The sequence below is a fragment of the Ursus arctos genome, unplaced genomic scaffold, assembly GCF_023065955.2.
Source record: "Ursus arctos isolate Adak ecotype North America unplaced genomic scaffold, UrsArc2.0 scaffold_2, whole genome shotgun sequence".
NCBI lineage: Eukaryota > Metazoa > Chordata > Mammalia > Carnivora > Ursidae > Ursus > Ursus arctos.
Window position 1 is genome coordinate 42226128 of NW_026622874.1, and position 23506 is coordinate 42249633.

General features: G+C 32.8%; 1 protein-coding gene across 3 annotated transcripts in view; it reads left to right on the forward strand.

The window, feature by feature from the left end:
- KCNT2 (potassium sodium-activated channel subfamily T member 2) overlaps window positions 1–23506 on the forward strand; it is a 346348-nt gene that overhangs the window by 191457 nt on the left and 131385 nt on the right. For all 3 annotated transcript variants that reach the window (XM_048225452.2, XM_026489786.4, XM_048225453.2), the window contains exon 13: window positions 4000–4108. In XM_048225452.2, coding sequence (XP_048081409.2) covers window positions 4000–4108 — 109 coding nt within the window. The remainder of the gene's footprint in view (window positions 1–3999; window positions 4109–23506) is intronic.

The following is a 23506-nucleotide window of genomic DNA, read 5'->3' on the forward strand; positions in this document are numbered from 1 at the left end:
TGGGTGGATAAATCATTTGGGTAAATACCAAGGAGCATGATTGCTGGATTATATGGTAAGGGTATGTTTAGTTTTATAAGAAACTGTAGACTGTCTTCCAAAGTTGCTGAATGATTTTGCATTCCCACCAGCAATGAACGAGACTTTCTACTGTCTCACATCCTCACTAGTATTTGGTGTTGTCAGTGTTTGGGATTTTAGTCATTCCAATAATTGTGTGGTGGTATTTCATTATTGTTTTAGTTTGCAATTTTCTAATGACGTATGGTGTTAAGCATCTTTTTATGTGCTTTGTCACTTGTGTATCTTCTTTGGTGAGGTGTCTGTTCAGATCTTTTGCTTATTTTCTAATTAAGGGTTTTATTTTTATTATCACTTCTTTTACCAGTAACTTTATTTATTTAAGATTTTATTTATTTATTTGAGAAAGAGCAGGGAGAGGGGTAAAGGGAGAGGGAGAGAGAACCTCAGGCAGACTCCCCACTGAGTGTGAAGCCCGACACAGGGCTTGTTTCCACAACCCTAAAATCATGACCTGAGCTGAAATCGGGAATTGAATGCTTAACCAACTGAGCCGACCAGGTACCCTCTCTCCTAAATTGCTTATGGTTGGGTCTTAGTTTTGTTTTTCTAATATTCTTTATGTTTTAATGTGTTCAGTTCATCAACATTTAGTACCATCATTTATATGGTTGAATGTAGGTCTAACTAAATTGTTTTCTGTTTCTCCCTATCAATTCATGTTCCTCTGTTTTCTCTTTTCTACTTTTTTTATTATTTGATTTTTTTTCTTTGAGGAGTTCAAGTTTGATAAGCCTATTGGCTTTTTAGAAATTATCTTTTGAAATTTTTTTAGTGACTACTCTAGGGACTACAATACACAGGCTTAACTCTTCATAGTCCGCTTCATGTTAATACTGCACAATTTACTTATTTTTTAATATTGCACAACTCATTGAAGTTAGAAACTTTGCACTTATTCTTCTGTTATTTTTATAAATTTCTAATTCTATAAGATGATACTATAAATTTTTTTTGTAAAGATACACATATTTTAAAGAAAAAATGTATCTTTGTTCACTCAGATATTACCCATTTCTGGTACTCTTCTTTGATATCTGAAGTTCTGTCTTTCCCTCTGGATTCATTTCCCTTCAGCATAAAGAAGTTTCTTACAATTTTCTTGTAGTATGATTCTGAGGACAACACATTTTCTTAGCATTAGTTGAAAAAGTCCTTTATTTCATCTCTTTGAAGGATTTTTCTCTGTAAAATGATGACTTAATAGTTTTTTCCCCTTTTCATTCTGGCGTTTAGGATATTGTTTCACTGTCTCCTGGTTTCTCCATGGTTTCTGATGAGAGTCCTTGGTCATACAACTCTATTTCTTTGGCTGCTTTCAAAATATTATCTTTACCTTTGGTATTCAAACATTAGACTACAGGGCGCTTAGGTGTGGTAACTTTTTTGTTTACATGGTTTGGGATTCTCTGAACTCCTTGAACCTGGAAAATTATGACTTTAACAAAATTGGGAAGTTTCCAGCCACTATTTCTTCAAATCATTTTCTGTTCTATTTTCTCTTTTGTGTTCTTCCTGGAAAACGGATTACATTATATAAGACATTTTTACATTGTTGCACAAGTCCCTGAACTCTGTTCCTTTTCCATCCCTCTTCTCTTTGTTTTTCAAATTCGATAAATTCTGTTGATCTATGATCAAGTTCACTGACTCTCCTATGTCATCTCCATTCTACTTCTCAGCCCATCCAGTGAATATGTTTCAGATATTTGAGCTTTCTGTTTCATTTTAAAAATATTTTCCCTTTCTTTACTGAGTTTTTTTTCTCTTTATCATGAGCATATTTTCTTTACCTCAGTGATGATACTTTTATTAGCTGCTTTAAGCCCTAGTCTGATAACTCAAACATCTAGGTCATAAAGGCTAATGTTTATTGGACTTAGTTTTGTTTGCTTCCCATGAAATTAACAAATGGGTCATGTTTTTCTGGCACTTCATATATTGAATAATTTTGCAACGTATTCTGGGTATTATATTATGTTGTGGAGCCTTTGTATCCCATATATTCCTCCAAAGAGTGTGGATATTCTTGTTTCAGCAGGAAGTTAATTTGATTCACTTGAATGCAAACTCTATCACCCTAGTAGTTGGCAGTGATTCAAATCTCAGCTGAGATTGCTCATATTCTGTCCCATGTATGTGTGGTTTAGAGGTTAGCCAATGTCGTATAAATTTACGCACTGAATTTGTGGCTTCTCTTCTTTGCCCCTCCCTTTTCTGGGACTTCCCACTCATCCAGAATAATGTTTAACCAAATACCTGGGCACCTCATGGTCCAGCCAAGTCCGCACATAAAATTAACTGTCACACCGTATCAGGTTCATTAGCATGTTTTGAATGTTTGCCTGGAAGACACACATTGTCCACTTATCTACTTAAGGAATTCTGAGTTCACTTCATCAACTTTCATGCAACTTAGTTACTAACCACAGATAGCAGCTTCTTTCTGCACTTCTGTAAACAATCCCTCATATCTACCTGTGTTTTTAATTATCCTTTTCTTTCCCTAACAACATTGTCAAACAGAACTTTCTTTTTTTTAATACACTCACATTTTATTTTATTTTATTTTTTTAGGTTTTTCTTTTCCCCTTTGTTCTTTTTTTAAATAATAATATTTTTTATTATGTTAGTCACCATACAGTACATCCCCAGTTTTTGATGTAAAGTTCCATGATTCATTACTTGCGTATAACACCCAGCGCGCCGTGCAATACGTGCCCTCCTTAATACCCATCACCAGCCTATCCCATTCCCCCACCGCCCTCCCCTCTGAAGCCCTCAGTTTGTTTCCTAGAGTCCATAGTCTGTCATGTCAAACAGAACTTTCTATGATGGTGCCGATGCTTATATCTGCACAGTTCCATATAGCTTTGAATTAGCCACAGACGGCTTTGAACACTGGAAATGTGGCTAGTGTGGTAGGGAAATGAAATTCTTAATTTTAGTTAATTTAAATTTAGACAGCTCCCTGTGGCTAATGACTACTGTATGGACAGTGTACACTCAAACATAATTTTGTTTCCTTTTTCAAAATGTATTAGCTAATTGGCACATTTCTCTGATAATTTGCTTTCATCTACTTAGTTAATTAAATAATAATTTGTGGGGTCATACCACGTGTAAGATTTAATGTTAAGCATGCTTTTTATTCCTTTTCTCAGTCTTAGAAACTTTTTTTTTTAAAGATTTTATTTATTTATTTGACAGAGATAGAGACAGCCAGCGAGAGAGGGAACACAAGCAGGGGGAGTGGGAGAGGAAGAAGCAGGCTCATAGCAGAGGAGCCTGATGTGGGGCTCGATCCCACAACACCGGGATCATGCCCTGAGCCAAAGGCAGACGCTTAACCGCTGTGCCACCCAGGCGCCCCTTAGAAACTTTTTTTTTAACTGTTTTGATTTTTTTTTTTTTTTTAGTATCTGAAAGTTCCTGATCTTTTCCAACACACATACACACCCATAGAGTCAAAAATCCTTTTACTTTTATTGTTATACATGCATGGTCACTCTAGTCATTCCCCTTTTGCCAGTCTTTCTAAACATATCAAAATTGTTATAAATCCGTATTTTTTCCATGGAAACTGTTATTACAAACTATTAGTTGTGCTGTATTTCTGAAGCCTCTGACCCTCAATTGTATTCTAAGAAAATTACTTTTAAGTTTGTCAAGAAACTTTCCTCCTAATCTCTGCTAATTTTCTAAGTGCTGGTAATTAGCACTGATTGAATTAGGTATTGTTACTCTCCTTTATAGAAATATAAGAACCTTTAAAAATAAGTCCTTGCAATTCAGTATTTTGTATGTTTAATTTTAAACTGTGGATGTGACCATATAACATACCAATTGAAGATTTTTACTTTATATATTACAAATTTTTAAATTTATTTCATGATCTTTTGATATTTATCATTGCAGGACCACCAAACAATTTTGAGAGCATGGGCTGTAAAAGATTTTGCTCCAAATTGCCCTTTGTATGTCCAGATATTAAAGCCTGAAAATAAATTCCATATCAAATTTGCTGGTAAGTTTAGTCTCAACTGAGATACTTTGAATTTCCTCAAACTGTGGTGTAGTAAGTTATGTCTCTGAAATTAGTGGCAACTTAATACATTCATGATTGCATAGAATAGATGGATTTCTTTTTATCATCTTATGAGAGAATCTATTCACTTCAAAAAGTGGCAAGGTAATGTTTTGGGAGTGAATTTTTACTTTTTTATATAATTTGGTGATTTAAGCAACTGAATTTACTGGATACCTTGGCAAGACTACAAATAGATTAGCACTTACGGTTTTATGCATAGTATAAACACAGGTTTTGAATGCTGCAGCTATTAATTTATACTTATGTTTACACATAGATAGTGCTTTGTTATAGATTACTTAATATATATGTAAGCTTACCATGCATTAGAGTAATATTAAAATATATTCAAGTGTATTAAGATTGATTTTTTTGGAGATAATAAATTTATTTGGAGATTTATTTGGAGATAAGATAGATTCTGAAAACATTTCAAGAAAAACATACATGTGAGTTTTTCGTAGAGACACTGCTTTTAAAGTAATTTCATATGAGATTATACTTTAAACTGTTAGGAAATTGAACGGTAAGATGATACGTTATTTTTTTCTAAAATGTTTCTGTAGGAACTAATTTTGATCCACCCAGTAATTTATGTACGTTTAAAAGAAATAACATCCTTGTTTTTTTTAACATTTCACCTTAATAATTTAAAGTTGCAAACATCATTAAAATGTAAATCATTTTAACTAAGTGTTAGCAAAATGTATTCATCTGTGTTTACATATCTTAAAATGCTTACCTATTGCATATGATATTTAAATGAAAAATTATAAACACTAAGAAATTTCTAAATAATATCAAGAAAACCATGAAATTATTGCAACCCAGTTCGCTGTTTTTTATCTTTTCACTCTTGCTTCTAATGGCATCAGTTTTCTCTAAAAATGTATAGCAAACAAAGCGATGGCTCTTAACTGTGGCTGCATTTTAGTATTTGTTTGGAAATTTGTTTTAAGTACTAATACTGATTTAAATGGTTTGTGATGATGGTGCTATGGTTTTTGTTTTTTTTTAAAAAAACCTGTTCTCTAAACTGAAAATTAAAAATAAGAGCACCTGCTTTGTAAATGTCTTTGTGAAATTTAATGGAAAATATGTGCAAATTCTCCGTGTACTCCCTGTTACATATGTAATTAGCATTGAAGCAATACGAGTTGTTTATCTAAAAAACCTTTGCAACTAAGCTGCCTTCTTTTTATTATTATTTAGTAAAAGGAATATTTTTGTAAAAATTTTATACCTGATAATGACTTATTATGATATAATTTTTAGGAAGGCAGTAATGACATAAGCCCTAAAAATGTGAATTTAACCACTTAAGATTTAGGTAGCCAAGTTAGTATTCTGAGCCCCATTTTTCTCTTCTGTTAATTTATGTATAATATATGTGATGTCTCTATTTCATTGATTAGGATTAGCAGTAAGTATTAAATAATATCTGGAACATATTAGGTGCTCAATAAATGGATATCAAATGTGGACCCTAAAACAGTATGTATTTAGGAAGACAATTTGTAATTTTGAATGTGTTATAACTGAAGTTCAGAATAGACTTTAGTTCTTTCTCCTTCTTAACAGGCCCTCAATAGGTTTACAACAGATAGATCGAACTCACTAAAACAGTCCACCTTTACAAATAAAAAATTACAAAGACTATTTGCATTGATTCTCTTCATATTCTTATCTTACCATTTTTTTGATAAACCCATTGAAATGAGTGGGATAGTTAAAAGTTCTATCCTGATAGTTTAAAACAATATTTCTTATTTATGGCACCTGCTGAAATTCCTTTTAATGATGTCTGTATTCTTTTAGGCTGAGATTACATCTCAGAGGAACTCTTTTTTTATATTATAAAAAGATAAAAGCATCCTAGTTTCATTAAAATGTCATAAAACAGTTTGGGGTGATGTATGAGGCTCTTAAACCAATATAATATATTTCACATCTCAGCATGAGGTTAAAAGATTATAGACTCTACCTTTCAAAAGACAGTGTATTAAGCTGGCACTTAGTTTGTGTGGTAGATTGTTAAAATAATGGTCTTCGATGAACCATGTTCCCTGTGTTTGTCCAGTGTTGATGGGATCTTGCAGCTTATTCCTTGAAGAGGTGAAATGTAGTTCTCTACCACTTGAATACAGGCTGGTCTTATGACGTGCTTTCACCTATAGAATGTGACAAAAGTTACATTGTATGACTTCAGAGGCTAAGTCTTCAAAGTCTGCTTTCGCTTCACTGGAAAACTACCCAGAGAACTGCATGTAAAGAATCTCAATTTAGCCTCCCTAAGGTTGAAAAATCACATGGAAAGTGACGCTTATCCATCCCAGGCCCCCCACCTCTCTAGATTCCACGTTATCCACAGTCAACCCAAAGAGCCATGCTGACATACAGAATTTTGAGAAATTAAGTATTGGTTGCTTAAAGTTATTGAGATTTGTAGCCATTTATTATTTGGTAATAGATAACTGATATGATTTGTAATAAAATAATAATTGCTTTAATATGAAACCAATATTCATTTGATAATATTCATTATATTTTTTGTCTTTGTGTTTTCATGAGCATTAAATAGCACAATTCCAATTATACAGGATATAAAATGATATTACTTTATTTCTGTTTATTTAAATAGCCTCTTCAGTACACCCTAAATTGTGGAACTACTACCACGACTATAATTTACATATTTTTTTAGAAGTAAATCCATGTTTTTCAAGATGAAAAGAAGAAACTTCAAAATTTGAGTATGTAAAATATTAAATTTTAAAATATTAAAAAGAAAAACAATATAGCAACCTAGCAACTATTACTTTATGCACATCTACCAGTCATTTCATATATGTATCCTTTTCTTCTGAACAAAATGACAACTTCATTAAACTATTGAATTCTTACAATATCACTTGAATGAATTGTTATATTACTAATTATAATTAAAATAATCTTCTACACTTTGATGAGAGTTACAAGAAAAAAGTCTATATGGGCATGATTTCAGCAGCAGAAAAGATATATTCTTACTCATTTCACCAAGAGAGGAAAGTAAAAATAGTAAGTCTGGAGATAGAAAATATCCTCAGTAGAATAATAACTATGATACAGAATTTCCGAATATAAACCACTGCAAATTTTAATGAGATTCAATAACATAAAAATATACTTCATAGATAGTTTGATTATTTTAATCACCACAAATTTCCTAAAAAGAAAATAAACTCAAACTGGCTGATAGGAAAATTTACTTTCAGCAATTTTCCTTTTTACAATAAATTTGTCTAAGAGATCGTTAGTGCAAATTCTGGAATGAGACCATCATCAGTCGAATTTCCATTCTACTATATAGTAAGTACATGACCTCTGGCTTCTAAATTTCTCTCAACTTGAGTTCCTTGATATATAAAGTGTGGATAGTAAAAAGAAACTATCTCATAGGGTTGTTAGAATTAAAAAGATACTCAAAAGAACATGAGCCACTAGTAATAGGTACCTATCAAATTGATGATTATCATGAATCTTGAGTACCTATTTCTCATTCTCCTAACAAATCTATATTATCTTTATTTCCAGGAAAAGTGAGGGTTGCTCGTGATGTTTTACAAACAGCTTATTATAGATATTCAAAAAGCATTTAGTTAGCTTTCACATATTTTCCAGAGAGTAGGAAAAGAAAGATCTCTTCCTAACTCGTTTTATAAGGCTGACCTAGCCATGATGCAAAACTTATTGACGATAACATTTGAAATGATTAGAGACCAATTTAATTGATTAACATAGTTGAAAAATTATATAAAATATATTAGTGAAACAACAAAGTAATGTATTTAAAAAATAATATATCATCACCAAATTGAAATTATTTCAGAAATAGATCATGATGTCAAAGGAGAAAATAGTATCATTTCAATGGATACAAAAAAAGTTTTTGAGAGAGAATTCAGTATCCATTTACAATTTGCAAAAAAGAAAAATAAAGAAAGATAAAGTGTTAGAAAGCTACAAGGAAAACATTCCTTAGCCTAAGGAAAATTATCTACACAATAACCTAGAGGAAAAAAGAATATTTAATGACCACGTATTGAAAGTCTGCCTTTAAGATTAGGTACAAACAGGGATGCTTACCAAAACCACTTTTACTTAGCATTTTCCTGGAAATCCTAAGGAGTGCAGTAAGACTACAAAAATAAATGAAAGGGGTAAGCAATGAAAATTGAGATATAAAATTGCCATATTATTTACATAAGATTTTCTACAGTATTCCCTACATACTTTTTCCTTAGGGTATCTCATTCATTTCTATGATTTCCAAAATTAAATCTCTCCCTCAGTATTCACTATGAGCTTCAGTCTTGTATCTCTAACTTTATAGCCAATATCTCTTATTAGGTTTCTAACAGCTGTCTCAAAATTAAGATATCTAGAAATATTTATTGATTTTCCCAACTTAAAATCTGTTTTTGTCCATTCTTCTCAACACCATCTACTTAGAACTCAAGCCAAAAAACTATGAATCATTCTTCAGTCATTTGCATTCAATCCATCAAGTCCTATAGGTTAGACTCCTTGAGTATCCCAAGCTTACCCACTGACACAACCCTAGTTCATGCCATGATCATGACTGTGTGAAAACACTCCCCTTTCCTTCTTTCCTGGGTATCCTTGAGTTCTGCCTATATGCTTATGGCTAGTCTTCCTGTTCCCCAGCACATTTACAGTAGTGATGACCATTTGTGTGGTATAGTAGGCTGATACAACTTCGTGCCTCCAGTGTCAGCCTGAACTCACTAGTTTCCTCTTTCCAGTATATCGATGCCAGCATTCTTTTTACCATATCATTATTTTAAAAGATTCTTTCTGGTGGATTATTTTTTTGTCAACCTCTGTAGAACAAAAGTCAAATGGTACTATAGCTTTGGTTATGTTAAATCTCTTTTCCAGTGAGAAATATTTTTTATCAATACACTTCTTTTTTAAGAAGTGACAGTTGGTACTGAAACATAGGAAGAAGTAATGGCAGTGTTCCATAGCTATGACTAATATAAAAATGTGGTTTTGTAACATCTTGAATTCTTTGGCAGCCTCTTGCGGGACTAGCAATTCTAGTAAAGTCTCTCCAAGGTCATATATCTGATCTGAAATCACCTAGACAAAAGAGATCCACATTGTTGAACCCTTCACAGATATTCTCCTGTTAGTGGCAAAACCAGGATAAAAAAAGCAAAACATTATAACAGTTCAGCTTTCAGACATGTTTCTATAGAGAAAATTTTAATCAGAATAAAACCAAACCCTTATCTCTTTCCTTACTCTATAGTCCAGAAATTGTTAAAAAGAGAAACAAAACACAAAACAAAAGAAACATCAGGAAAAAAATGTACTTTATTAGGAAAAGAACTCTTTTACTGGAAGGCCTTGAATGAACTTAAAGAATAAACTGAGCTCTCCAATTAGATGAATCTAAAAGAAGTTTGCTATTTGTCTCATCAGATGAAGTTACTCAGAAAATCAGTGGGAGATAAGGCCCTGCTATATGAGTAAATCAATTGCTAAATTTAGGTTGCCACTCTATCTTTACCTCCCAGATAAAGGGTTATATCATCTGTGAGTGAATATTCAATTGCCTTTGATTTGTCAACTAATTTTCTTTCAAAATACTGGGTCCTTGAAAATTTTCTACCTCATTTTAACAGATATAAGAAGACATAAAAATCAAATTGGTAAATTTTCACCCACAGGTGGCAGAAAAGAATGTTAATAATTAATTTATAAATAAATTTCTATGAGTAGAAAATGTAAAAGTCAAAGAATGTAAAAATCAATCTGTAAATTGTGAATTTTCTATGAATTTTATTTTCCATGCTTTGACTATGATATTTCATGAATAACAGAATTTGAATTAAAGTTCATGAATGAAAGGAAGAATCATACCTCAATAGTAAAGTGTTTGACTGAATGAAATTCTCTCTACTTCACAACTAAAACATGCCTAGAAGAATGATTCATTATACTAGAACAGTAGGAGTTCTGGGAATTAAAAAAAAAATAAAAAAGATTTCAATTGCAATACAAGTTAAAAGTATAGACGAAAGTATTTTTAACAATATCATGACAATATTCTATAAACATATTTCTTATAGTAGGTAGTCATGACTACCATTATAAAAACAATATTGTTTAAAATACACACACATATGTGTGTGTTCATGTGCACACACACACAAATCCTGGAGAAATGATTTGACTAAAAAATGAAGGTCTTGTCTCAGTTTATTCACTATTAATTTTTTTGCTAAAACACAAGATATCCCAATGCTTCACTTTTTTCTACCCAGAAAAGAGAGTGGAAAAATATTTCCAAGTAATATAAATATTGGAAATTATGTTAGCTGTTTTTAAATAACATATGTATGTGCAATGCTTGACTTTAACCAAATGGTAAGGTGTGAGTTTTTCATGCTGAATAATTTCTTCATTTCCCATATAACACCCACATAGATATCAGTTTAAATTTCATTCTTACAACCTACTTAAGAACATAATGCTTTGAATTCCTATATTTTCAAAAGATGAAATACCCAACTTTGAAAATTCTCCATTTTCAGATGAAAATATTCTCTTTGATTTTTGTGTTATTGTTGAAATCATGAGAAACCACTTAACCTAAGGCCATGTTCAAGACCAGCACAATTTGGAGTCTTTAAGTTTTTTTCTTTCTTCATTATTTTTTACTTTACAAAAAAATGAAACATGCAGCTTAAAAATTATACAATGAAAACTTGTATTCCCTCCATTTGCATTCAGCAATTAACAGTTTCCCACATTTGCTTAATCTTCTCTCCATATGCGCGTGCACACACACACACACACTTTTAACTTCAGCATGCTTTTCCAAAGAATGACATTCTACTATATACCCAGCATAACATTTTCATCCTTAAGAGTGTTAAATAATTTCATGGTTCTGGTTCATATTTAAATGTTGGCAATTGTCCCAAAATGTCTTTTTTAATTGTATTTTTACAATTCAGTATTAAATCAATATTTTGGGGGCACCTGGATGGCTCAGTTGGTTAAGTTGGTTAAGGCTTCTGCTCAAGTCATGATGTCAGGGTCCTGGGAGGGAGCCCAAGTCAGGCTCCCTGCTCAGCAGAGAGTCAGCTTCTCCCATTCCCTTTGCCCCTCCCCTTGGTCATGCGCTCTTGCTCTCTTTCTCTCTCACTCCCTCTCTCTCTCTCAAATAAATAAAGCTTTAAAAAATTTAAAAAAATAATTAAAAAATCAATATTTCATTTTCCATTGCATTTGCTTTTTCATTTTTTATTGAAATAATTTAGATAGAAGATTAGTATAGACAGGACTGAGCATTCCCATATACCCTTCACATCGCACAGCTTCCCAGGATGTTAACTTCTTATATAACCATGATTCATTTAATCAAAACTAAAAAAGTAACATTGGTGTGAATTATTTTTTAAGTGAAATATTTTCTTTTCTTTCATTCTTCCTAATAAATAAAAATTGGTAACTTATTTGCTTTACTTTTTTTGTAGCTTTTAAAATTTTAATATGTGTCTATTAAATTGCCAAACCAGCTTTCCAGTTTGTTCTCTTTGACACTTGATTAAATTGCCATTGAATATTAGGTATTTCAAACCATTTTCTTGTGGACCACTTAAAATTTAATTAACTCAAAGCATCTTTATGTTTTTCTCTATTAATTTTCTTATATTCTTGTATTTCCCCAAGACTCAATTTCATGGTTCTGAAAGCCAGAGTAGCATATTTCTTCTTCTGTCTTTGGAAAGTGCCAGGCATATTCTATCATATCCTAGGTCTATGATTTTCGGTCTAACGTAGTTTCTTGATAACAATGATTTATAAGGAAGAATAGATTTATCCTCTTTCACTCTCATTTACTCATTCAAAACATTTTTATTGAGTCCTACTGTGAACAATTTGTTAGTCTAGATTCCAGTGGTATAATGATAAATCAGATGGACTAGCTGTCTGTTCTAATGGCAGATTTTCTCATTTTCTTTACCTCACCCTTTTTTTAACCAGTGAGCCAGTGTACTTTTACATTCTGCCCAAGAATTCCACTCTAACAGAGCCTGTTCTTTCCGTGTAGAGCTTCAGCTATGACCTTATGATCCTCCTCCCCTGCCCTTGCCACCCTCCATATATATCAAAACTCATGATTTCAATTATGCGCTAGTCTCATCAGATTTTGATTGATGAATTTAGTCAATCTGATAGACCTATTTAGGTAAAGTTTTCATGATTTAATATAATATCTTTATCCCCGGAGTAATTACTTTTGTATTGAAAGTCTCTTAAAATATGATTTTTAACCCTGAAAGAATGAGATCCTAATACAAGGATATTATAGTATCCTAATGCTAGAACATTATCATGGGATGTTTATCTAACATTGCCTCAAAACATAGATTCATAGTATCTTATTACTAAAAGTATACAGGCTATAGTATAAGTTTTAAAAATTTAAAAGATCCAGTAACAATGTTCAGAAGTATTACTATAACTCAGTAAAATATAAATGTGCAACAATATATGATATAATGAAAAAGGAAAAAAAAATCTACAGTTTTTCTGCCTGTGTAGGGAAAACCCAGTTCTTTCCTACTGTGCTTCTCCCTTGTCTGTCTCCTTCACTAGTCATGTAGGCACTAACATCTGTTTACACAATTACATGAAGGTTTCATGAGGAAATAATATGAGCTGCACACAACATTTAAGTAAAAGGACATTTATTGCAGTTTTATTTATTATTATAATAAATGTAGAAAGAAGCAAAATGTCTAGCTGTATGAGACTAGATACATGAGATACATAGATATGCTGTGTATATGTATTATCCAACCAGAGTCCTTACTAGAAATTATATCAAAATGAAGGTCAATACAAATGGAATAAGTAATATATGGAATTCCTTAAAGTAGGGTAACAATTTTATTAATAAAAATTCATGTATACTGAATTATATTTCATTTTTATATAGAAGCATAATACTAGCTAGACGGTGATTTTCTGATAATGGTTGTTTTTAAATTTATTTATAGATTTAAATGTTTACATTTTTTTCCCACAAGGTCCAAATTATCAAGTGTAATTAATGCCATGAAAACATTAGTGAATGATGATATCTAAGCAGGGAATGTGTTACTCACTTAATTATGACTAGGAGTTATGTTTGTATAGACTATAATAATTTGTTTATGTGCACTAAAATATCATTAGGTTGGTAAAAGATAGTGTATATGAATTTATGAAATTGTGCAATTGGCATATTGTTTTATTTTATAACCCATGACAAATGCCATTTAATCTTTTAATATAACAGTAACTGGTGTTATTCATTGGTGCCACGTCCTCATTTAAGCCATCAGCTATGCTGTATCCCTATATTCACAGAGACTAAAACTGATGATCAGTCAGTGGCTACTTCCTTCTTGAATGTTAACTCAGCTTCCAATGAAGAATGAAAAATAAGGCAAATTTAAAAAGTGATAGCTATTTTTAAAAATCACCAAGGTGAATGTAATGAGCTGAGCTAAGTTCTTTCCAACAAATTTTCGAAGTATATGTGTTTGAAAATAAGGGAAAGAAATTTGTAATATTCTGAAATCATAGATTAGTAATTTTGATGAAATCAGTTCCTCCTTGGGTTGTGTATTCAGTATTTTTTGTTTTTCAGCTCACTCTGACTGAGTTTTGTCCAGGACTGAAATAAATAAATAAATAAATAAATAAATAAATAAATAAATAAATAAATAAAACTCAGTATTATAAAAGAGGTTTTCTTGAACTTGTCGTAAGCTTTAAATGATTACCTAGTGTAATGTCTAGGTTAAATAGTATGTGTCCTTTTCTGATTTTTTTTTTTTAGTAATCTTTTTTTTATTATTATGTTCAGTTAGTCAGCATATAGTACATCACTAGTTTAAGTTTTCTGATTTTCAGTACACAATGCCAATTTGCTCTTCAGAAATGTATAACTTACTTTTGCAAAAACGGGCAATATTCCTTTAACTCTTGCCCCTTGGGCAAATGAAAAATAATATTAAGAACTATATTTATTATTATTATTATTATTATAGTTATACTAATAGTGGCAGTTAACATTTATAAAGCACTTACTATGTGCAAGGACTACTTTTTTTTTTTTTTTTAAGAGAGAGAGAGAAAGAATCTTAAGCAGTTTCCACGCCTGGTTTCACAATCCTGATATCATGACTTGAGTCAAAATCGAGAGTCAGACACTTAACTGACTGAGCTACTTAGGTGCCCCGGACTACTGTTCTAAAGCGCTTTTTGTAGATTAGCTCAATTACTTTTCATCACAACCTTATAAAGTAATGTGTTAGTTGTCTATTGCTGTGTAACAACCCCAAATCTTTGTGGTGCAAACAATAAACATTTATTATCTCACAGTTTCTGTGGGTCAAGAATTTGAGAGAAGTAATATCAGGATATTTATGATGCTGCAGTGAAGACGTCCATTGGGACTACGGTTACCTGAGGGCTTGACTTGGGCTGGAAGATCTGCTCCCGGTGTGGCTCACTCTTTACTCACATGGTTCTTTACCTCTTGGACTTTTCCTTAGGGCTACTTGAGTGTCCTTATGATGTGCAGTTGGCTTCCCCCAGAAAACATTGACAAGAGAGCAAGGCAGAAGAGAGCAAGGCAGAAGCCACAATGTCTTTTGTGACATAGCCCTGGCTGTCCCACCCTGTAACTTCCACAATATCCTCTTCGTTACACAGATCAACCCTATTCTGTGAATACCAGGATATGAGAACCATTCATGCTCCAGGAGGCTTCCTACCATAGATAGATTTTATTAGTATAGTTGACTCTTGACTAGCATGCCTTTGAGCTGCAGGAGTCCATTTATATGTGCATTTTTTCCACAATAAATACAGTATAGTACTGTAATTGTATTTTCCTTATCATTTTCTTAATAACATTTTCTTTTCTCTAGCTTACTTTGTTATAAGAATACAGTATATAATATATGTAATATACAATACATGTGTTAATCGACTGTTTGTGCTATTGGCAAGGCTTCCGGTTAATGGTAGACTACTGGTGGCTAAGTTTTAGGGCAGTCAAATGTTCTATGTGCATTTGCCATCTATGCATAAGATTGGCATCCCTAACCGCTGTGTTGTTCAAGGGTCAACAGTATTCTCATTTTGAGGATGAGGAAACGGAGACACAAAGATATTAAGTGAAATGTTGGTGATGCCGTACTAAGTGGTGGAACCAGGCCTTTAATCTGTGTTCTCTGTCTCCAAAATGTGTGCTTTTAAGAGATACGTGGTTTTGTCACTAGCAGTTCATTTTAATTTTCAGTTTTTGATTACTAACAGAATTGCACATTTTCATGTATCTATTGCCCATTTGTGTGTTCATTCATATATAAAATACATCCCTGTACTCTTATTTTCTACAGAGATGACTATTTTTCTCTTAGTGAATTATAGAGGTTTTTCATATTCTAAAATTATGAACATTCTGACATTTTAAAAATTGCATTTTTTTTTCAGTTTGCAAGTTGTCTTTGGATTGCATTTATGGTGCTTTTAACTAACAAAAGTTTTATCTCTTTTTTTGTACTTTTGTGCTTTTTGCTTCTAGATTATCCGTGGATTAATCTTTTAATGCTTCAAATCAGTTTACTATTCCAAAAGTTACTTTCTTTAATGTAGCATTTGTAAGGGAATTATCCCTTAAGGTCAAAAATAGTGTGTGAATAGTGAATGACTGAAATGTCCAACCAACTTTATTTCTTGGAATCTGTTGCTATGAATATTATGTTGAAGAATTGTGGGGGTTGTTTGGTGGAAAGTTGGTGATATTAAGGAAGAACATCCAAGTAGGCAAGGACTCATTTAGACGTAACATTTGGCTCAATTACCCATTCAATCAAACTCCCTTTGCGTTGAGGAATTCCTTTTAAGTTACATATGTCTCCTGGAAAAACTGGAATTTAACTCTTCTTTTGTACTTTATTTTTACTTTGTTCAGATTGTTAGATGAGCATCTAGTTGACAGTAGCATTTATCTATCTATCTATCTATCTATCTATCTATCTATCTATCATGTATGATTTGGTAAGAACAGTTTGGAAGGAAAGGGAAAGATTTGGTTACTATGGTAAACTGTCAAAAGGCAAGCAGTTGCTAGTAAGTATGTACTAAATGTGTAACGTAAGTGATGAGGTGAGAGCTTCCTTTGCAATTTTGTCCAGAGTAATGACACTGCTGAAAAACAGCTGTCACAGACATAACAGCTATAAATATGGCTATGGGTTGTCATATGTCTGGGAGGATCAGGTAAATTGTAGCATCTTCCCTAATTGGTAAGGGAAAGGTGTGCACTCATATAAGCTCCTATTTCCACTTACTCTTTATTTTTATAAAACAAAAATATTTACTTGGTATGAAACTCTGTAGTTTACTGCATGCTGCCCTGAGTTATTTTAGTCTGAAGTTTATATTTTTATAAGACAGATGTACATAGCTATATGTTTTTGTCTAATGTGATACTAAGCACAGTTCCCTAAAGACTACATGCTTAAAGACATGGGATTCAGACCCATATCTTGTGACTCTAATTCTAAGCATCCTTTAAATCAAGCACAGGACAACATTTGCAACATTTTCCTACTTTATCTTGCATTTTTACAAGTGCTAAGATATTATATTGTAAACTTCATAGAATGCTTGATTCAGAAGACCCATTTTCCAATTGACAAGAATCCTCTGAGATTTAGAATGAAAAAAAATGTAATAGAGTATATACCTGGACCTTGACATAATCCCAGATACTTCCAGTGTTATTTATACTCTTCAAACCTCACAGTATCCAAACTCAATCTTCCTTGTTTCTATTTACTTATTCAGCCCTCCATTACCACGTAAACACGCTCCTTCTGCTTCATGAAGACTTTTAATGCAGTGCTATTCGAAGTGTTGTTCAAAGACCAGTTTCAATCTACAGACTTTTGCTAGGCTGCAAGATAAGTACAGCAGTTCAGATTAAGCTGTTAGCAACTTTGATAGCAATTTAACGTCACTGTAACATCCAAGTGCATAATCAGCGTGTTGTCTCTTTGGAAAACAAGTAGACTCATATCAAAATCATAGGTGAGTCATGCATGGCGTGAATTCTATACCAGTCATGCACAATAGAACTACGTATGTGTCTGCAATGGGTTGGAAATTAAGAAAAAGAAAAAAACACTGGTTCTTCATCACAAATAGCTGAGGAGCATTGCTCTAAAGCATCATCAGTGTGGCTTCTCCCTGGGCCTTGCCTTCCTTTCTTCTCTTCTGCCCTTTTTAGACAACCTGAACTCTATGGGCTGTCATTTCAACCAAACTCATATTACTATACTAATTTCCTTTGTTTTTATTTTTTTATGGCTCCAAATTGGAAAGAAACATACACAAACAAAATCCTACATAAATGGATCCTCTTTTCCTGCTCCTTGGCTGGGCACTGCTGGGAAAAAAAAAATCGCTTAGTGGGTCAGATTCATGTTACCACAAACTCACTTGGGCAGCTGAGAGGCACTTAACAGTGTGGAATATTTTCTTATCAAAATACTCTCTGCTCTTGCAGTTACAATTTCAAACATTATCTCATTTTTCTTAATTCTCTGAAGCCAATAAATGAAAATTTCCTCAAATTTTTGGCTATCATATTTTCCAAATGTTGATTCATTTTCACTTAGCACTTCCTGCTTTCCTTCTATTATGATACAATTTTCTTCTCATCTCTATGCTGGATCCCAGTGCTTTGTGCTCTGTTAGCAACTTTGTAATATTTTCTCTCCTTACTATTTAGACCTTTTTTTAGTTGTTAATTTCCATAAAAATTTAAATATCCTTCTACCTCTCTGATTTTATTTATTTATTTATTTTTAAAGATTTTATTTATTAGAGAGAGAGGCAGCCAGCGAGAGAGGGAGCACAAGCAGGGGGAGTGGGAGAGGAAGAAGCTCCTCCCAGCAGAGGAGCCCAATGTGGGGCTTGATCCCAGAACGCTGTAATCATGCTCTGAGCCGCAGACGCTTAATGACTGAGCCAACCAGGCGCCCCTCTCTGATTTTATTTTAAGAAAATTATTTCTGTCTACTTTCTTCACCATTCAAATAACTTATTCTTAATTATCCTTAAAATCTTAGTTTAAACATCACTTCCTTGGAGATGCTTTTTTTTAATTTACTCCGGGGCAGGAAAGGTGTCCTTTTGTATCCCCTTATAGTACCTGCATTTATTTATTTTTTGTAACATTTATCACAGTATAACAGTATATTTGCTACTGATGAATCTAGAGATCTTTCCAAATCCCTTTGACACAAATCAATTTAGTTTAGCTGCAATTTGTGTGTGTGTGATTGCAAAGTAACGAAATTGATTTCAAGGTCAAGTTTGACTTCATTCCTTCCAAACTGCCTCCTTAAATGATGGGTGTTCGGGGAACATCGTGGTTGTATTTTTTCAGTAATCAGTTTAATTTAGTGGCTATTTCAGTCATTTGTCCATCTGGTAGCAAGCAGTAATCCTTAAAATGGGTTCAGGAGAGGGGAAAACCACTAAATGGATCACTTATTTTAATGCGTTTGGTTAATCAATTTTTAAGTTGTATAATTTTTATAGAGTTCTCTCGGCAGTCTGAATTTAAATTAGTAATGGATTTAGGCAAGTTATTTTACCTCTGAACATCTGATTTGTTATCTGAAAATACATCATCAAGCTTTTGTGAGGTTTAATAATGTGTGTATATACACATATACATATGAATCACTTAGCATAAAAGCTAAAATATTGTTTGGTATTATTACTATTAAGATGATTCAATAACTGTATTCTTAGCTCTAATGATATCAATAACTATCATGAGCTAGTGAGGAGAGAATACTTTTAGTTAGAACCTAAAGAAATCAGAGTCCTGAGGATAATAATTTTTCAAAAAATATTAAGACTGCTGTTTTTCTGACATGTTTCAAAGAAAGAGAGGTTAACAGAATTAAACTGTTTTGCTCTGGAATACAGGAAACTTGATTCTCCTGAGCATTTAATTAATAGGATACATTAAAAAATTGCAGCATTAAAATAATTCAAGGATTCAAGCAATTAGAAAATCAAGCAAGCTTTTTATACTTTGTATTATTGAGGTGCAATAAATCTGTTTTATAGGATATTGCCAATCTCAAATGGACCTGAATTCTGTATATTTAATAAGCATTCTTATATTTAGATCCTGTGAAACTAAATGACTTTTAAAGGTTTACTTAAACCTATTCTTAGACATTTCACGGTTGAACGGCTCACTATCCTGGAGTTGGCAAAAGTCTCTGTTGTGTGATCATGCATGTGTGTGCATGCACATACACATGCAGCACACACACACACACACACACACACACGCACCAATTGGTTATTCTATTGATTAAAGTGACAGGGTCAAAATAAAGCTCAATTGTTAGAGATTATCCATTCTCCTCTAAGAAAAAAAAGCAATTTTCGTAGCAATCGACCCACTCATGCTTATAAACAGTCTAATAAGCGAAGAATATGTGAGAGATTTTATAACACAATTTTTTCAGTCAGTCAATGTAATAAACTTATCCCCATAAAATAAAAACAAATAACATTCAATTTTAAAAATTTATCCTGTTTTTTGTTTCTGTTTAAAAGCTCTTTTCCAAAGGATATTTGATTTCTGTAAATCACAACCGTACATTGGTTTAGTGCACTCTCCTCTGTTGTTACTGCTTTCCAAAGACCTGTTACCTAGCAACTGCATGGAAGAAGCTTCTAGTATTTTCAATCATATACAAGAGCTCAGAAAATACTGAAGCAGACTTTAAAAAAAGGCTCTGACTTGTTAAAATGTAATTAATTTTATTTTCTATAAAGTAAAAGGAACTTGAAAACCTCATACATATCTATAAACTTGTATCTTTATTATAATAGCTTATCATAAAAGCCTTTACATTAAAAATAATAAACATAACAATAAAAAAGAAACCAAGAATCTCACAGAGTCCTACTATTTTAAAAGTCATTGTTTTTGAAAATTTGCTCACTCCTTGAGGTAGTTAGCGTTAATAGTTTGATACCTGCTGTTAGAATTTTTTGTGCTTATTCAGACATACATGTGAGCATATGATCATACGTGAAGAAATCAGCATTTTTATAAAACTGGATCGTGTTTTAATTCCAGAATGATAAATTTATGTTATATTGTTTTGCTGCGTATATTTTTTAAATGTATTATTGGCATTATTTCAAGATACTTTATGAAGTCTTTGTTTTTAATAATCATGACTGTGAGGATATATACTTGCTTAGAATTCTGATCAGCATTTCATACTCATTGCCTACTTTTCTTCTCAGAAAATCCTATGAGGCACATACTGTTATTATTCACATTTTAAAAATAAGGCAAATTAGGCTCAGAGGGATCAATATTTGCCCATGGCTTGGCACACTCAGTGGTGACATAACTTGATCTCCTGTGTTGATGCTTTAACAGCAAGCCGCAAACAAGAAGGATCTAAATCAAAACAAATACACAGAAACTTTAAAAGGATGAGAAGAAGATCTGAGATGTACATAATTTTGAAAGAGGAAATGCTTTCTTCAACAAGGGAGGGAAATTAGAAACTATAAAGGAAAAAAATGGACCGATTTTATCATTGCTAAGGAGTTATCTCCGTCTGCATAATCAAAACTGAGCATTTGCCATTATGTGGTCTCACCAACAAGAAGGAAAGAGTTTAGGGAAAGTGGTTTTGTACACAAAAAAATAATACAGAAGCTGGACAAACCTCGGCAGGTGACCATATCTAACTAAGAGGAAGCTGGAAAATGTAATTTCTACCTGGGCAGCCATGCACCCAGCTAGAATTTGGGGATGGGTGAGAGGAAATAAGAGCTTCTATTACTGAAAGGAAGAAGGAGAAAATGAATATGGGTGATAGTAGTTTCAGCCACAGTTTAAATCCTTATCCACCTAAGGGTTCATGTACAATATTTTCCCTATATATTGAGAGACTCATTCATTATTATGAAAAATACTCCACAGATCTGTATCGATTATTACATCCAACTTATAGTCCAGGATATCTGGAAAATGCAAAGACAGTTCTAGATGTAGTTTCTCATGGTCTGGCAGCACACACACTAATAAATTAGTTAACTACCTCTACCCCCATTGCATATGAATATAAAATAGTGAAACAAGAGAATTGTAATAAAACACTGGTGTTTGGAAAAAGGAAGAAGTGGAGACACACAGCAGTCATGGGTCCATAGCAATGATGAAATCCTGTCAGACATGAATGGCAGAGACCTCGTAATACCTGTAATTTTCCTATTTTGAATGTTCTTGCTCACCATCCTATCTCAGCACCCACTTCTAGAGGGGCACTCCGCAGATCATGTTGTTACTTGTTAATGTGACCCCTCCATAATCTCTGTTCCTGGAGACCCTGTTTCTGACCGCTGCCTCTTATCACTTCAGTTCACATCCTCTAGTATGGAACCCCAACTATCTTTTGACTACATGGGACTTAAAATTCATTGATTCTACCAAACGTTTACCATTATTGTCAACTGCAGATCCTGTCTTCTCTTCTTAACCTGTTCGAATTCCATAACACACCATTATAAGCCATTATTTTAATTCATCCTCTGTTCATTGGCCTTCTATCCATTAGTTAAACTTGTTTCTCAGAAGTCGCTGGTGGTGAATGCTCTGTCTTCTTGACAGAAGATGGTGTTTACTTCCATGCATTTGAATATGGCCCGAAGAAACAAAATAACAAAAGACAACCTGCCTACAATTCCCACTTTAAATTCATGATCCTTGATTTCTCCGGGTTCATGAGCTGCCAAACATCATTCTGTGTTTCTCTGTTTTGTTTCCTCTTTCAGTCTCTTAGGCAACTATGCCGTATTTTCTCCTCTTATTTCTAACCTCTTCTTTAATCATCATTTCCCACAATTTCACAAAGAAAACAGAACCACAGAAAGACAGACAAAATTTTCATAAACTTCTACCTACACATCTACCTACCAACCTGCATGTACACCCATATGTTCTACCTCCTCTCCTGTTACTATAGATGAGCAATTTTATCAGCAATGTGGCTAAGCAAAGTCATGAAAAGGTGGTATAGGATGTTAGTAAGGTTACCCAAATTCTGCCAGTGTATGAATGAGATTTTAAGGAATTTGAAATATATCCTATAAGCTTTAGGATTTATGGAAGGTCATTAATCCATTTGGCTAATCAAATAGCACTGGCCAGTTATTGGTGATAATGGAAATATTCCGTATTTGCATTGTCTGATACTGTAGGCAGTTACCACAAATGTTATTGAGTACTTTATTGCTATTAAAAAATGGCTAGTAAGATGAAGGAACTGAACTTTTACTTGTATTTTATTTTAATTAATTTATATGTAAATTTATATGAACTTTTATTTGTATTTTATTTTAATTATTTTATATGTAAATGCAATTTATTAATTTATATTTTTAATTAATTTATCATTTATATATTAATTAATTAATTTATATGCCCTGCCGTAAATGGCAGGGCAACTCTAATTGGATAGCACAATATTGGAAGGGTAATAGGTAGAATGCTGAAGAGTTGGAAGACATGAAGAGCAAGTAAGAAGCTGTAACATTTGTCTAGGTGAGAGACAGTCATAGCTTGAATAAAGATTCACAATCCTTTAGCCGTAATTCCAAAATCCAGAAAATTCCAAAAAAAAAGAGAGAAGAAAGAAAAAAAAGAAAGAAAGAAAGAAAGAAAGAAAGAAAGAAAGAAAGAAAGGAAAAGAAATACTTCTGTTGGTGGTGAAATCTGACCTGCGGCAGTTCCCACACTGAATTTTTCTTTTTTCCACTTACTATAAATATTCACACATTTAGCTGCAGAAATAATAGTATGTTAAAGCATAGGTTCCTCCCTAGATGTATTACATAGGGTCTGGTAGATGAAGCACATTGCCTTTCTAAAATCTAAAAAAAAAAAAAAATCAATTCTAAAAACTGATATCTGGCCCTTAAAAATTATGGATAAGGATTGGAAGCCCGTAGCAAGTAGAGACAGTGGAATGGAGGTGGAGAAGGTGGGAAAGACAGAGAAGGCGTTAGTGGTATGATCAATAAACCTTGGCTGTCATATGACATTGAGAAACAAGGGGCAAAGTAGCAGGAAAGAATGGTTTTCAATTCAGGTTAGGGGATAGTGATTAGTATTTTAAAAATGTCCCA